At 44.9% G+C, this 15534-nt stretch overlaps 1 protein-coding gene across 8 annotated transcripts; it reads right to left on the bottom strand.

Moving 5' to 3' along the window:
- Positions 1–1331: 1331 nt before the first annotated feature.
- Positions 1332–10132, bottom strand: CMTR2 (cap methyltransferase 2). 8 transcript variants are annotated; one of them, XM_084533480.1, is made up of 3 exons: positions 8765–8901; positions 6738–7423; positions 1332–6526 (listed from the first exon to the last, which is right to left on the bottom strand). In XM_084533480.1, exon 3 carries the CDS (start codon positions 6505–6507, stop codon positions 4216–4218), a length of 2292 nt encoding a protein of 763 aa, XP_084389606.1. In that variant the 5' UTR covers positions 6508–6526; positions 6738–7423; positions 8765–8901; the 3' UTR covers positions 1332–4215. The 8 variants fall into 8 exon arrangements, with proteins under 8 accessions (XP_084389606.1, XP_084389609.1, XP_084389613.1 ...); XM_084533483.1 differs by having other exon boundaries at positions 7344–7423; XM_084533487.1 differs by lacking the exons at positions 6738–7423; positions 8765–8901 and adding an exon at positions 10008–10132.
- Between the last annotated feature and the right edge of the window lie 5402 nt (positions 10133–15534).

Raw genomic sequence — 15534 nt, 5'->3', positions numbered from 1 at the left:
TTATGCCTCAAAGTAGCTCTTTTAAAAAGAATTCTCAGCCAGGAAAGGCCTCTTCTTGCTGGTGGGAAAAAGTCCTACATCTAAATGTCTCTTAAAGGTTCTGCTTTTCCTAAGTCTCTACAGCTACCAGCTAATTCTCTTAGCAAATTTCAGACTTGAAATAAGCTCTGGACCCATAGGAGTCACACGGGAAGGCTTGATGGCAATCCAAATTAGTCCCTAAAGAGTACAAAATGAACAGCCACGGGCTGAGCGTGTTTCTGGCATAAACAGCTCTGTTTGATCTTTCTGTCAGGTGAATAAAACACAAAAGAACTGGGACTAAGGATATCAGTATGGCATTCACAAAAAGACTTGCAAGAAAGATGGAAAAAACATTACCAGACTCTGGCAAGGCAGTGTTAATCTCCCTGTCTTGAAAGTGCTAAAAAAAATAAGAGACATTCAAAGGTTACAGCTGAAGTGGAGGCTTTTGTTTAAAATGAAGAAATGGGGATGAGTACTGGTAACAAAACCATTTTACACCATCTAAAACGGTGAGACAAATGAACACGGGATTTCCCCCACTTCACCATTAAGAATTAGCATGCTGAAAATCATCTGAGTTAAACAGATGTCAACAAGTGATTTTTAGGTAAAGTAAGGCTGAGGCTTCAGCTTAATGGCCAGCCTTTGTTTGCCATGAACCAAGGCGTCAGTATTTTTCTATTAAAGTGGCCAGAAATCAAGGTGTGGGGCTTGCTGGTTTTTCTTCCCCTTTTCTCCCACTTCCTACACAGGCAATATTAAGCCCCTCCTGCTAAATCCCAAGTTGTGCTTCTAATGGCCTATAATGCTGTTAAATATTCTACTTTTACCAGCAATAATTTGATAGATCAGCTTAAATTAAGATAAATAGACACCAATTAGCACTGTTTTAATAGACTACCGGATTTCATACCATAAATCTCATTATGTTTTGTAGAAACTAAATTGGAAAGCCCGTGGCAAGAACACACAATCTGTGCACATCCAAATTAATCCACATACAATATAAAGTCTGTAAAAATAACTGGCAAGTCGCTGAACTTTAACAGAATTCAACTAAAAAGAAACACCAATATTTTTACTTGAAGTACCCAATTCATTCAATTCCCATGTGACTATTTATGTCAAACGTTAGCTTAAAATAAAAGAGACAAAGATTCAGAAAAGACAATGGAGCTCTTTGCTGAGCAGTGGGCACAGGTATCCGTCCTCCATTGGACACATGCAGCAGCAGGGCTACAAAACCAAATTTGCTTCAAGCTTGCGTGCATCTTGATTGCCTTACAGCCACCTTATTTTTTCCCCCCCCAACATCTCTGCATGAAACATGAAGCTCTGGGAAACAAGAACAGATACCCAGCTTGTCTTCAAATAGGTTTAAAAAAAAAAAAAAAAAGACCAACTCAGAAGCAGCCAGGACACAGACACTTCATCAGCTATCACCCAAAACCAAATCAAATTGGCCAAAGGAACTGACAGCGTCAACGAAAGCGGGAGCCATCAGACCCTTTCCGCAAAGGTTAATACATTCTGCCATATTCCAAAAGTCACAACAGAAATTAAGTGTCACTTTCCTCCAATAAATCTTTGATCTAAGGACAGCTAGGACAATGCAGGACTTTTACAATTAAAAGGACGAGCGTCATTCCTACCTTTGAAACCTCTGCCACTGGGACAACAAAAAAAACCTTTGCAAGCCTCATCTTTCAACAGGAGGGGCAGCTGCTGTCAACGCATTCCTCCCATCCACTCCTGTCATCTGCCAACAAACAATTCCAGAGCAAGTCATGCATCAGGATCTGCATGGTGCTAGATCTCATATTTTAGAGATCTGTTTTTTTTTTTTTTTTTTTAAAGTAGGGTTTGAACGCCTTTTTGGTACTTCCAAGCAAATGGATTACATTCCCCCAGTAGCTCAGCCTAGAAGTCTGTGTCCTGAAGTTCATTGTCCTAATTCCCCCAAGCTTCTGTGACCATCTGCAATGCTTTGTCCTAAAAATTCAGGAAGAAAGGGAGGCAAAATGATACAGATGGGAAGAATCTCAAGGATGTCTGCATAGTTTGTCAGATGTACAAAACAACAAAGTTTGAAAATGTGTTCGCTCACAGTGTCAGTCGCCTCAAGATTTTATTTTACCTATAAAAAAGTTTTAAAGTGTCAGACTAATGCTAGCAAAAAAAGATATTTAGTTACTGGATGAGACACTCACATTGTCATATTCTACTATGGAGGCATGGGTAGCATAGCACGAGCACCCCATCCAGTAGATAAATACCATGTTTGTTTTTTTAATGCACTTAATCTCATTTGCCCCTGCTGTATCAGAAGTCTTCTCAAATGCTTCAGTTCAGGGGGATTTTGAGGCATAAATCACCTCTGAAACAGTGGCAGAGACAGAGGGGTGTCTGGTGGACAATGCCTTCATCCTGCTTCTTGACTCTGATAATGAAGGCTTTCACAGGTGGTCTTTGATCCTGCCTTGTCATCCATTCTTCTAGAATATTTCTCCCTCCCTTCCTATTTTTAGTTTTCAGTATTTTTTTAACCCATTCATCTGCTTGCACTTGGTGTTTTGAGGAGAAGCTCTTACTGCATCGTCTCCCAACATCAGCCTCTACCCTTACCTTCCTGGTCGGAGGGAGGGAGCGTGACTCAGCTCACAGCGAGAGGAGCAAGCTCATTTAAATAAATGAAAAGGGACAGTGGCCAGGCCCAGCAGCTTTTGTTAGGAAGACTTCTGATTCTATTTATATGCAGCTGTAAAAAGCAAGATTTTTAGAAAATGTTATCAATTAGACCTGAGCCAGCAGCTCATTCACCTATCAAATTCTTAAATGAAAAATGAACTGTTAAACGCATTAAATTCTGCCCCAATCAATGTGGCAAAAAAAAAAAAAGCTTAATAAATGTGCAGCACCTCCAGACAAAACAGTTTTTCAGCTGTATGTTTAATCCTTACCAGTAATCAATTATCCTTCAAACTCCTACATCACATAATTAGAAGTGCTTCCAGAAGGTGACTGGTAATTAATCAGAAGACCATTTTCCTTCTAACTGCACGCTTCTGACCTTTTCCTACAAGATCTTGCACTATCAGTAGCAAATCATTTTTCTCCTTAAGTTTCATTCCTCCCTCCGAGCAGATTCTTCCATGTAAGCCACAAACATCAAGCTAAACGTTAATACGCACGCGTTAGGTCTCAGAATTTCGCTCTCAAAGGAGCAATATGGAAAATAAAATTTGACTCCCTTAAAGGAATAGTCAGTTAGCAATTTCATCATTTTTATCCCTGAGGAGAACCAAATGAAATCTTAATCATACTTTCCCAAAGAAAGTATCACATATTTCTTCAGCTTAACACTTCTCCAGCACTCCCCAAAGCATTTCTTGGCACACAACGCTGCACACGACCGTGCTTTTCGCCTGAAAATCATTTACAGTTCCTCATTAATAGCTGCTACTGCAGGCAGATGCGAGTCTTCACTTTCACTCAGGAGACTCAAATTATTTTAAGGAGGAGCCCATAAACTTAAAAATAAAATTATAGCAGCCCATTCATTGATGGGGCAGGGAGATGAGGCCATATAATCACCTGTCAGAAGCCATACAGCATGCTCTTGGCATGCACAAAATTAAAATCAAGGAGCATCTTCCCCTGGACACCTCACAGACAGCTGTTTTTAACCCAGTCTTTGTGAGCCAGCTGCCTGCTCATGAGACACTGAGCCCTCCAGACGTGCATCAGGCCTGCACACTGCAGAGTTTGTGGCCCAAGCATCAGCTTCCCCAAATCCTAGGGGCAGAACTCCCACGTTTTGTCCAACAGAAGAGGGATAACGTCAGCCAACTGGGTCCAGCAGGGCCCAGCCAGAAGCAAGAGGTAAAGCACCACCCCACCCCTCCTCACAAAGGCAGCTAGGAACTCTGAAGGGAGCTGTGACAGAAGAAAGTTTCTCACTTCAATCCCTGTCCCACCCAAGTCCCCCACACCTGAGATTAAGCCTCATGTTCCTGCAGGACAGGCAGTATGGTGCAAGTGGGATTGGCAGCTCAAGACCTCCTCCCATCACTAACAACGCCCTGTCAAAGTCCTACAGGGACGTTACCTTCATATTAACAAGGTTTTTGACTTCTACCTGCCTGGGAAATGAGGTCTTGCAGCAACCTGCTCAGCCCTACAATTATTTTATAGTGAACCATCGCTAGTCATTTGCTGCTGCTTTGCTTGCACAATCAAGTGGAGCTGTCTCTTTGCGATGGCTGTGTTCAAATCCCACAAGAACTCCAACAGCTTGCCCTGGAGGAGAGACTCCATCGGCACGAACTGCAAAACTTGCTGGGGGGAGTCCGAGTCCAGTAAGGAGCTCATCAGTTTATGCAGCTGCTGCAGGTACTCAGTAACGTGGCCGGGGATGCCCCGATAACCAACACACAGCAAAGCAGCGCTGGTCCTCAGCGGCTCGTGGGACATGGGACAAGCAAATGTGATGCATCTGAAGCAGCAATGCAGAATAAAGACCAGGCCAGCTGTGAACCGTGTAAAACTGGAAAGGATGGGCAGAATCAAGGCATCTCCCACTGTAAGCTGGTTCAACGACTGCAGAACACACTCCAAAAGCTGCTGCTGGTATTCTGGTGCTCCATCGTAAAGCAAAGAGAAGCTGAAAGTCAGCAGCGTGGCCGAATCTAGGAGCTTTACTTCCATACCGGTTTGGTTTTCTGCATCACAAAGGGATGGAAAGTCCACCACAAGGCACTTGAACTGGTCCCCACGCTTTTCATCTAGCGCCTCTTGATAAGACCTGGACAGATCAGACACTTCAGCCAGTACCAGCTCCCCAGGCAGAACCTCGCAGGAGTGACACTGCTGCAGCACCGGTCTGCTTTTCAGCCTCCCCACCAATTCATTCATGGCTTCATTAAGGTTTTCCAAGACTTTACCATCACAAAATGGAGAACACTTCACCATTGGTAGCCTCTTCCCTTCCAAAATGAACCACAAGTTACAGTTAATGTTACCAGACAATCCTTCCAGGATGCACATTTTACCAGCGTTGTTTAAGTTATGTTCTTCAGCCCACTTATTAAAATAGCCCTTTGCGACTTTATCATCCCATGTAAGGGTTTCCAGCATCTTCCTTTCATTGTACGTACTAAAATATTTGTTCCTTTGCCCAAACCATTTTGCATTCATGCTGCAACCAGTCTGAGACTTCTTGACAAGCCAGTTATTTCTGGTAATGGGTTTCATATGAAATTTTTGCATGAAGAACTCCACCGCACAATCTCTTAACTTGTCCAGTTTTGTCTGCTCTGCTTCTTCCATGCGCTCAAAGAGCTGGATGTTCTCACAGATGGTCTCTACCTGGTGCTTGTGGAAGAACATGCAACATTCCTCATGTATTTTAAGAAAAGATTCTGGTATCACGTGCTGGGGAAAAAGAGCTTTGTTGACCATTTCTGTTCCAAAGTTCTGTATCATCTTAGAAAGCAGCAGATGAACGCTCTCTCTGCCCATGTAACGAAGACAAACCACGTAGGCCTCTGAGTTCCCAGCTTTGCTGGTGGCTGGCTTAAAGACGTGGACCTCCTCAAAACAGCAGTTCAGCAGAAAGAGCAGATTGGTAGAACAGTGCTCAAAGAGGGTGAACATCTTCAAAACAAAGGATCCCCCAGCGCCCAGGATCATTAAAGCAGTGACTGCCTCACAGTAAAGGAGGGGTGAGACGAGAGCTTCCTGTTCACCTGGGTTTCCTTGGCAATCAAAGCTGCCATCAGCAGTTACCAAGTGAACTGTGCTCATATGACTCACAAAGTTCTGAAGTCCTGTCAGATGCTTCAAGGTCATCACATCACCGGTGTTATCTGGGCCAAAGTGCCACCAGGGCAACGTATTTGCTATAAGACGGTCATCCATAATCATCGTGAGGGTGTCATTTGCTTCGTGATACGGGTTCAGAGTGTTAGCTACCCAATTCCAGTCACAACGGATATGGTGGGACTTCAAGTAGTGATTGAGGCTGGCTATAAACGCTCCAGGTGCTTCACAGAGGTGAACAGAATTCAGTTCTCCCTCTTGAAGAGCTTCTGGAGGAAGAAGAGGAAAAGTGCACAGGATCTCGTGAAACTTGCACCAGGCCTGGGTACACAGCTCGGCATTCACGGACTTCTTCACATGAGAAATTATTTTGCCTGCTTTATTGGTAAGTGAGGTGTGCTGATGCCACTCATCAAGGTTCTTATCACTCAGCTGATTCTTCACTTCATTCATCGAGTACTTCAGAGCAAGGAGTGAGTTGAATTCTTTGTGATCGCATGTAAAGGCATCACTGGGATCTGGTAGCTGCCATTCCTTATTCGGTGGCTTCGTATAAGAAAACTTCTTGGCAAAGAGCTTCTCAACTTCAGAAAGAATTTCAGGACTGAATTTTTCAAGATTTGCAGTCTGTTCAAAGTAGGGCTTCTTACATTTGTTCATTCTTGGACTGACTCACAACCTGGTTGTGACAGGAGAGAAAAATGTCATTTCAATCACAAGCATATACAAGCAGGTTTCTTTTTTAAAGGATATTCTTCTTGCTTAACCTCTGTATTACAGAATGAAAAAAAATCTTCACAGAACCATCCATCACTGAGAAAAATGAAATAAATGAGGGCTATGTTGAAAAAGGGCTATTTGGAAATCAGGAGGGTCACAGGTTCAATTACCTGTTATGCTGCTCACAGGAAGCAAAGAAGTGCTGGCTGCTGCTTTGGTTCTTCATGCTCTCAATACTCACTATATGCATCTAAACACTTAAATACAAGTATCTCAGGCACAACACAGAACATGCCAGAACCTATACAAATTAACCAAGTGGGCCACAGTTCTTTTCACGCGATTACAGCAGTATTTATCCAAGTGTTCAAAGTAGGTGGAGTTCAGGGGCACAAGCAATGGCAGCTCAGAGAGGGAGCACAGTTGTTCCTTCCTTCCCTGCCAACCCACCACAGCTAACACTCATTCCAGTTCCAGCAAGCAGAGCTCCTCACAAGCACCCCAATGACTAGGGGGTCTCCAGCTAAGGGGCTGTTTGAGGTTTAACACCAGCCTGCAATCAAAACCCATTTTCTGAGCACAGCGTTATGACTGTCACTTTGGCCAGGCCACTTCAAATCCTTACACCTTGCTTTCCTTGCTGGAGAAGGGGTGACAAATCGGAAGCGAGAAAAGGTTTTCTTGTGTCTGTGGCCAACACTTAACTCGTGTTTCATGTTCAAGAGCAGAATAGTGCAAAGTTATGCTCTGAATGGATCAAGACAAACAGAGCATACTCGCACAAAGCTGGCACATCTTCTGCCATCTGCTCCAGTACACAGCACAAAGCGCAAGAGTGGTTAGGTCCACTAACAGCCTCAAAAAAGTAAATCAGAAATATACTCAACAACCAAGACTTCTTCATTTAAGCAACACTATTTAATCAAAATTACCACAGGAGACAGGAAGTCCCTCAGCACATCATTTTAACCATCCCCGAATCCACTTTATTACCTCAGAAGCACAGTACAACAAAATAGCATTGTAAAGCATTACAAAACAGTTTACTGAGAAAAAATATTAGATTAAAACTGAAAGGGCTGAGAAATTGAGGAGGTAAAGAGGACAAAGAATGGCCTAAACCCACTTTTTCCCTTTTCACCCAAGCACCACTTCAGGCCACCCCTGCCCCACTGCCACAGCTCCCTCCCTCACCACGTGCTGAGCCTTGTGAAGTTTGCACTCTCGTTTCCCCAGCTCAGCCGCCTTTCGGTGTGTAAACACACTTAGTTTCAGTTTCATTCATGAAGGCTAGGTTGAAGCTGAAATACGTATTTTATCACAACACACGCTGGGGACAAGCAATAAAACGATGGCTTTACAGCCCTCGGTATGGGAAAGCACTGCATCCTACACTAGTTTTACATCATTTTCACGGAGAACAGTGGGCACGGCCTCTTAGGTAAGGCCCAGGACAGCAAATCCCAAAGCTCAGCAATGCCCCAGGTCACCATTACGGTAGCCACAGCCTCAGCTCCATCCTGCTGCAGATCCCAGCACTCCCCCAGCACCCAGCCACCCGCACCCCTCGCTGCACCCCTTCTCCTCCTCCATCACCCGGGGAAGCGGCGAAATGGCCTCCCCCTCCCTTCCCTTCCCTTCCCATCCCATCCCATTCCCATCCCCACCCGCCCCCCGCTCTGCTCCGCTCCGCGGCCCGGCCGCCTCCCCCCAGCCCCGGCCTCTCGCCGGTGCCGCTCCCCGCCGAGGCCGCTCCCCGCGGGGGCCGCTCGCTACGCGAGGGCCGCGGCTTCACCGGGGCCTAGCGCCGGCCCCGCTCCTTACCCCGGCGGCGCTGCGGGAGCCCAGGCCCTCGCCCCGCCCCGCCGCCTTCCTCCCTCCTCCTCCTCCTCCTCCTCTCAGGAGGGGGACGAGCAGCGAGGCCGGGGGGGGACCCGTTCGTATGCCCCCCGTAGCGCCCGTGGTGGTAGCGGGGACGGGGAGGTGCTGCAAGGCTGCGGTGGCAGGGAGGGGAAAGCAGGGTTTTCACTAGCAAGCCCCACTCACCCCCTGGCTGGCTTGTTTCTGTAGGGGAGGAGGCAGGGAGCAGCCTCCCAGCAGTAACACGGCCTGGAAGAATGTCTCATGGCAGGAGGAAGTAGTGAGACTTTATTGAAGTTATATAGGTCATAAATACTCACCACCTGATCGTACTTACAGGTCACTCGGCAAAAAAAACAAGGATGAAAGCTCCGAAGCAGCCCCATTTGAGAAGGGTCAGAGCTCTCCCTGCATCCGAGGCCAGCTCTGCAGAGCTGGAAGCTGCCAGCAGGCTGGAGACAGAGCAAGGCACCATCAGCTCCCAGCCCTGGGGACACAGTGTGTCACCACATGGTCTCCAGTGGGACCTCCATCTCCAGAACCTGCAGTGATGCTCAAAAGTTTGAAAACAAAGCTTTGGCTGCAACACACAGGCACTCATTAGGCTTAAGAAAACTCTTGTTGCTTCCTCTTGTCTGTGATAACCCGCATTGCTACCCTTTCTAAAGGCTTAGGAGACTTGTCACCCGAACTTGGGTTAGCACAAGGCAATACAAGAAACAAGAGCCCTGAAACACTAACAGCAACAACAAGCAGATTTGGTAATTATCTACCCATTGCAGCATCCCTGGAAACATGCACACGCTTAGTATACTGACACCAGATCAGCAAGTGCAAGCAAAAAGGTCAAAGCAGGCTAGAAAGCTACCACCACAGCAGAAAGTGCAAGCTGCTCTTCGTATTTTAAACATTGTTGGGATTTTACTACCCACAGGTTAGGAAATGAGATGCTCACCATCTTGTTTGGGAGCAAGCAGCCAACAGTGGAGCATGAGTTAGCAGAAATTCTTTTCACTTTGTTGCCAGGTTTGCTGCTATTAACTTCTACACTCACATATTTCTCATTGATAAAGTGGGATCCAGCCCAAAGCCAGAATTTGCTTTAGCACAGAAATTTACTATGAGTACAAGGAACTCCAAAACTGGTATAACTATGGAAAATTTTGCTAGATGTTAAGTAATCAGTATAAAGTCTTGACGTATCCATCTTAAGGATATAGTCATAATATATAGGTAATCCTTTCTCCCGTTCTGTGAGAAATCCTATCCCATAGCTGTCAGGAGAGTATAAGGGAATTGTTATGTTAAAATTATGACAGGCTATGTAAGCTTATAAAAAACCTCCCTGCCAAAACATTTGCTTTCTATATTGAAGGAATACTGTTATGAAACAGAAAGAACCTTAGATATACATATAATTCTGTGATTATGTGAAAAATACGTATAAGTTAGGCTACCCATAAATACAAACACAAGACTAGAGTTTTTATACTTTAAATCTTTAGAATGAAGAGAATACATTTTAAAACTAAAATTAGCATATTTAACTTTGATAAACATTGTGTAACAAAGATACTTACTAGCTGCCATTTCAGAAACAACCTTCACCAGAAGGAACTTCACCTGTGGATGGAAGATTTTTATGCCTGTGTGCAAAGCCTCTTCCCCCTTTGGCTTGTTTGAGAATCACTCCAATCAATCAATGTGTTTGGCTACTGAAAATGAGGAAAGAAATAAAAAAAGAAAAAAAAAAAAAAAAAAAAGAGGCAGGGGAAAGTTGAAACTGTTAAATTGTTAATAAGGTGGGGTGGGGCTATAGATGGTTCTTTAGGGTCTGTTGTGGTCTTTCTTTAAGTTTCATTGTACGGAACATGCTGTAATAATAATGTCACTGATAACATTTTCTTTTGTTCTTAGCTTAGCTCTATTGAGAGTATAACAGGTTCTCTATTGTCTCAAATATTTTCTCCTTGTGTTTCTGGTTAAGAAACTAAATATAACTTCTCTTTTTTTTTTTTTTTTTTTTTTTTTTTTTTTTTTTTTCTGATGTGAGCACAGTAATACTGTGATGTTTCAATTACTTTCCTTTTACTATTGTCACACACTTACATACCTGCTATCAGAATTGCAGTCACTGAGTTTTGTGGATAGCAGGTTCTTTAAATCATCGTGTTTTAAAGTTGACTTTTCTCAAATGCCTAAATAACTTTTTCACATGCCATTGAGTCCTTAGGTGTTTTTATTTTTTTATTATTTTTTTTTCCTAAGAAAATACCAAAAAGAGAGCAAGTACAATCCAGCCACTTGAGGGGAAGTGGTATGAAAGTAGGACTTCTACCTTTTCAGCCCTTTTCTTCTAGGCTTTTATTACAGCTTATAATGCCTGTATATTGCAATCTGCTGGACTGATGAGGAGAGTATTCTCCAAAAATTCTGGGAAGGATTATTCATCGGTAAGCATCCAATGTTATGAGATTCCAAGCTAAAAGCAATACAGATAAATATCACGATTAAGAAAAATGTTGCTTTTTCTGAATCTGAAATTAAACTGTTGACTCAGCTTGCGAACTTCTCCTACACTTTATTAAATCTTCTCAAGTTAATGCAGAAGTTCAAGTAGGTACTTCTATCTTATTCTTAATACTCAGAAGTCTTCTCTTCTGAGAAACTCAATGTGGGAACATAGCGCTTGTTTTCTGGATTAGCTCCACTTCTGCAGAGCTGATCTCCTATCAGGTGGTCAATAGCTGACCTGTTGTCCTTCTGCCTATCAGATCACAAGATGCGTGCACAGCTGTAGCACTGAAAGCCCTGAACAGGAGCGAGCATCCTTAAACGAATATTGTGCAGTTAAACACTACAAAGTGTTCTTAAATTAAAAATAAAGTAGTATTTCTTGTGCCTCTGACTTTTTGTTTTGTTTTGTTTTGTTTTCTTTTACATGTAAAACAGTGAAATGCACACACCATGCTATGTGATAAATGTTCCTGGAGGGTTTTGGAATCTCTTATTTGTATCAGATGTACAGGAAAGCAGCTGCAAAGAGCATGCAGAGTCATAGAAAAAACTCTATCGATTCTCCAGGACACCTGCTACTTCTCACCTTGCTTTTAAAGATCAGCCCCCAAAATGTGTAAGGTTGGTTGTCCTTAATGCAGTGCTTTGGCATGGCCCTGGGGATGGGTCTGTGAGGGCTCTTCTGGCTTGCAGCCTGAAGTCTTATATTGTGTTTTCTTCACTGGAGGAATTGTGATCAGTCTGCTGCTATAAGGAAAGTGAGCTGTGAGACTTCAGTTACCAATATTTACTGTTGATGACTGGTAAAATGATTTGCAGTTTTTCAGCCTTTGCTTCTCTACACAAAAATCACTGAAATGGAAACTAAAAGGGAACCCCTACAGCCAGTTCAATTCTGTGGCATCGTTGCACTGCAGATGAGTTATTAAGAAAGCACTGAGCCTGTTGGGACAGCAAAAATACCTCCTGGTGGACCGTGGTTACAAAGGGCAGTGCGTTCACCTGCTGGCCTCCAGAAAACAGGTCTCTCCAAAAAGGCTTTGGGGGAGTGGGAACATGATCCAGGAGAAGGGTAAGAGGTCTGGCCTCTGCTGTGTGAAGGTGTTAGTGACTAGTGCAAGAACCTGATCACAGAATGGAATAAATGTTGGTCCTAGGTGGTCATGGCTTGGGGAAGTGTCCTTATCCTTCCCATGGAGAGGTAATTGTGTCTACAGAGCTTCAGGCCAAAGGCTGGCTGTGATGCCAGGGCAGGAACTGCGTCTACCTGTGCCAGACAAGGAAATATATCTGACTGCAGGAATCAGCAGTGATGCATACAGCCACTGTAACATTTAACTATCTGAGAAATGCTTTCTTCTGTGCCAGGGCTGAAAGCGTTTCTAACTCATTTTTTAGTCCTTAATTCTCAGTTATTTTTGCTTATTGTAGGCCTGAGGGGGGGGGTTGGCATTCTGCAGTTTCCAGTCCACCAGGATTCCCAGTTTCTCTTCCACATATCCTCACTGTGCTGTTGTTGAAACACTCCCAGGTGTTTTCCCCAAGCTACCTGTTTTTCCTGCCTGCCTCAAGGCACCGTTGTAGCATGAAGCCCACCCGTTCATCCCAAGACTGACATACTGCTGATCCCTGGCTGTGCTGATCCTAGCCCTCCAGAAAGCTCCTGGCCCTAAACCCCGAGGTGATCCTTTTTACCCCGTTCCTGCTGAGTTCCTTGACAGGAGCACTTCTTTCCCTTCCATGAGCTCCCCCAACCACAACCCCAGCCTTTTCCTTCGACCTCTGACGCCTGTCCTGGAGCTAAAGATGAAATGCTGCGTGGCCTTAGGACAGCTGAGTTCTTTTCCTAATTGTAGTGGTATCACTTGGCTAAATCCGAACAAGTCCAAAGTCTTAATTCCCAAAAGCAGAAAAGGTGAGTTTTTAGTGCTAGCACAAAATTTATCAATGATGTGTCTGCGTCCCTACCTGTGCACCTCCTCCAGCCCTTACATAAACCCATCTCCACCCTGAAGCCTTTCCCCCCCGTGCCCTTGCAGGGGGGCTGCTCAGAGCTGTGCAATTCGGGAAGCTGGAAGCTTTTTGCTAATGTCTAGCCTAACTGCACACACATCTCCCCAGTGTCCTGGTGCCTGTCTGAAGTTTCTGTCTCTCTCCTGCCTCCATGGCAACATTTGCAGACTGCCATCAGAGCATTGCTCAGGTCTTGTTTTGCTCGGCTAACCATGACAAGCTCTTGCAGCAGCTTCTGGGTTTCTGCTCCCCTGCCCACCCCTTCCTGCGCTCACGGGGGGTGCAGGTCTTCCTCCTGAAGGAGTGTGATGGGCAGTGGGCTTCGGGCAGGGCTTCCTGGAGATAAAAGCAGTCTCCAGGGGAATAGCTTTGCTGATGAGTTGTTTGCTTGTATTTACCTTGCTTACAGCCGGTGACGCTCCGACAGCAAGCATGCAAAGATGTGACGAGCTTCCCAGGCAATGAAATTCCAAATTAGTGTGGAAATCCTGGTTAGTTCTTAGAGTGCACTTAGGAATTTTGGAACCAAACCTGGAACCTGCACTTTGCTGAATCAGCAGGAAAGCAAAATAAATCTTTCCTGGGTTTATCCGTTTTACCAAAGCAGAATCCTAGCTTTTCTGCCTAAGAATTAGGGGGAAATGTCCCCAGGCAGAGATGGCAGAAAGCACCATGAGGGTATGGCAATGCCTGTAAGGCCCTGCTGGGGGGATTTTTCCCCCTGGGCCTGGCTGATTTAAGCTGTCCCCAGGGGTAGAGACCCCACTTGGCTCCCCTGGAGCCACGACGTGCGGCGCCCGTGAGGAGGCCACAAGAGAATTCGGTGCTGCGATAACGCGAACGCTTGGCGACGTGGGAGACTTACCCGAAAGCATTAATTAACCGTTTTAACGAAACACGTGCAAAAATACTTCACAACACGTCTTTAGATAGAAGTTGCTGCAGGAATGTAGAGCGCTGTTAGGAAGTTATTTCAGGTGATGGTGTCTGCGGCCTAGAGCAGCTGAAGTTCTGCCTCGGAATGGGACTGGAATGACACCAGGTCAATAAGATCGGGATTACAGATGCGCTTTGCTGCGGACACATGTACACGAAGGCTGTCAATACTCTTTCTTAAGGATTATACAATCTATTCAATAACTTATTTCAGATAGATCTGCTCCACAGTACCTATACAGGAGCTGAGGTTTAATTATTTTTTTCCTTTCCTCTCTAAAGAGGCACTAATGCCCTCGATGCTGAAATCATTTTTTGCTACTAGGGTGAATCTTTATCTTGTACTTGTCCAGCTAATGCACCATCACAGGTTAAACCTCAAGCAACTTTTGTTAAATAACAGGTGCTGCAGGAAGATAGATAAAATGGTCCCTTTCTGGTAATCCTGTTTTCTATGTAAATCCCAGCTAGGGAGGAGATTGTCTTAGACAAGAACAAATTGGGGAGAGCTCTCAGGCTGTGTGATATCTTGTCTCCTTTGCAGGAAAAAAAAAAAAAATCAGATTAATGAACATAATCAGATTAAGGCTAAATAAGGGAACATATCTTGGGGGCATCAGAAGTCTGCTGATACCAGAGAACTCTGTGGAAAACCAATGCTAGAGGCCCAGCTTTGCTCCCTCTGTTAAATGAACGGGGGCAGACGATGGCTTTCAGAGGAGTGCTGAGTGCTGGCGAGAGGGGCAGGGGGCTCCGGGGGGCAAAAGGGACAGAGGGAGCAAGGAGGTGGCCCTGAGACCACAGCTTTGGGCAAGTGGCAGAAAAATGCAGGGTCCTCTGCCTGCTGTGGAAGAATAAGAAAAGGGGGGATGGCTGAAGAAGGAGGGGATGGGAAGGGAGACAGTGGGGTTGTTTTTTCTCTGCTGCCCCGTGCAGCAGTGCACGACAGATTCCCAAAGCAGCAGCACCCACATCCTCTGGTCTTTGTGGGAGAGACTTGGGAAGCTTTCTAAAAGAAAGTGATTCAGGAGATGAAGTGTGATACCAGGAAGAAAGGGAGAAGGTCAAGAACTTGAGGGGAAAGGGCACTTGCGGCTCCTCTTCAGATGCATCTTCTGTTCTGTGGTGCCGGTTGTGCCTTTCGACAAAAACCTCTTAGCAACAGAACTTTCTGCTACTCTTAATGCCTAAATCCTGCTTGTTTTTAAGGACCTGAGCCCGTGCTGGGGTACGATGTGGGTTTCTGCCTTGGAGCAGGCTCCTTCCAACATTAAGTATCTCTCAAAACACTCAGGCTTTTCTTTCTGCATTTATTTCCATGCTTGACTTTGAAGTTCTCTGAGAGTTTCCCGGGGCAACCGAGGCGATGTTTGATGTGTGCTCTTCAGGACCAACACACAAACCTGAATGGAAGGCCTATGAAACATTACAAGACCTGAACCTGGGGTAGCCCAATTTTCTAAGTTCTTTATGTCTGGCTGATTTGTCTCAGACTTGACTAGCTCTGATTGTGGCTTTCTCCCTGCCTGGAATACTTATAAATATAAATTCTAGTTCCATGAGGCCTTTCTGGATCCAGCAAGGTGTGAAAGCACACTGCAGCTGCTGCCTCTCACCCAGGGCACGTAGCATCTCTTCTCT

The sequence above is a fragment of the Aythya ferina genome (assembly GCF_964211825.1).
Source record: "Aythya ferina genome assembly, chromosome: 12".
Classification (NCBI taxonomy): domain Eukaryota; kingdom Metazoa; phylum Chordata; class Aves; order Anseriformes; family Anatidae; genus Aythya; species Aythya ferina.
The sequence above is the reverse complement of the archived record's forward strand: the minus strand, read 5'-3'. Positions and strand labels throughout refer to the sequence as shown.

Coding starts and splice junctions, on each gene's coding strand:
- CMTR2 (XM_084533487.1), bottom strand. CDS start 6,507: ATGAACAAATGTAAGAAGCCCTACTTTGAACAGACTGCAAATCTTGAA.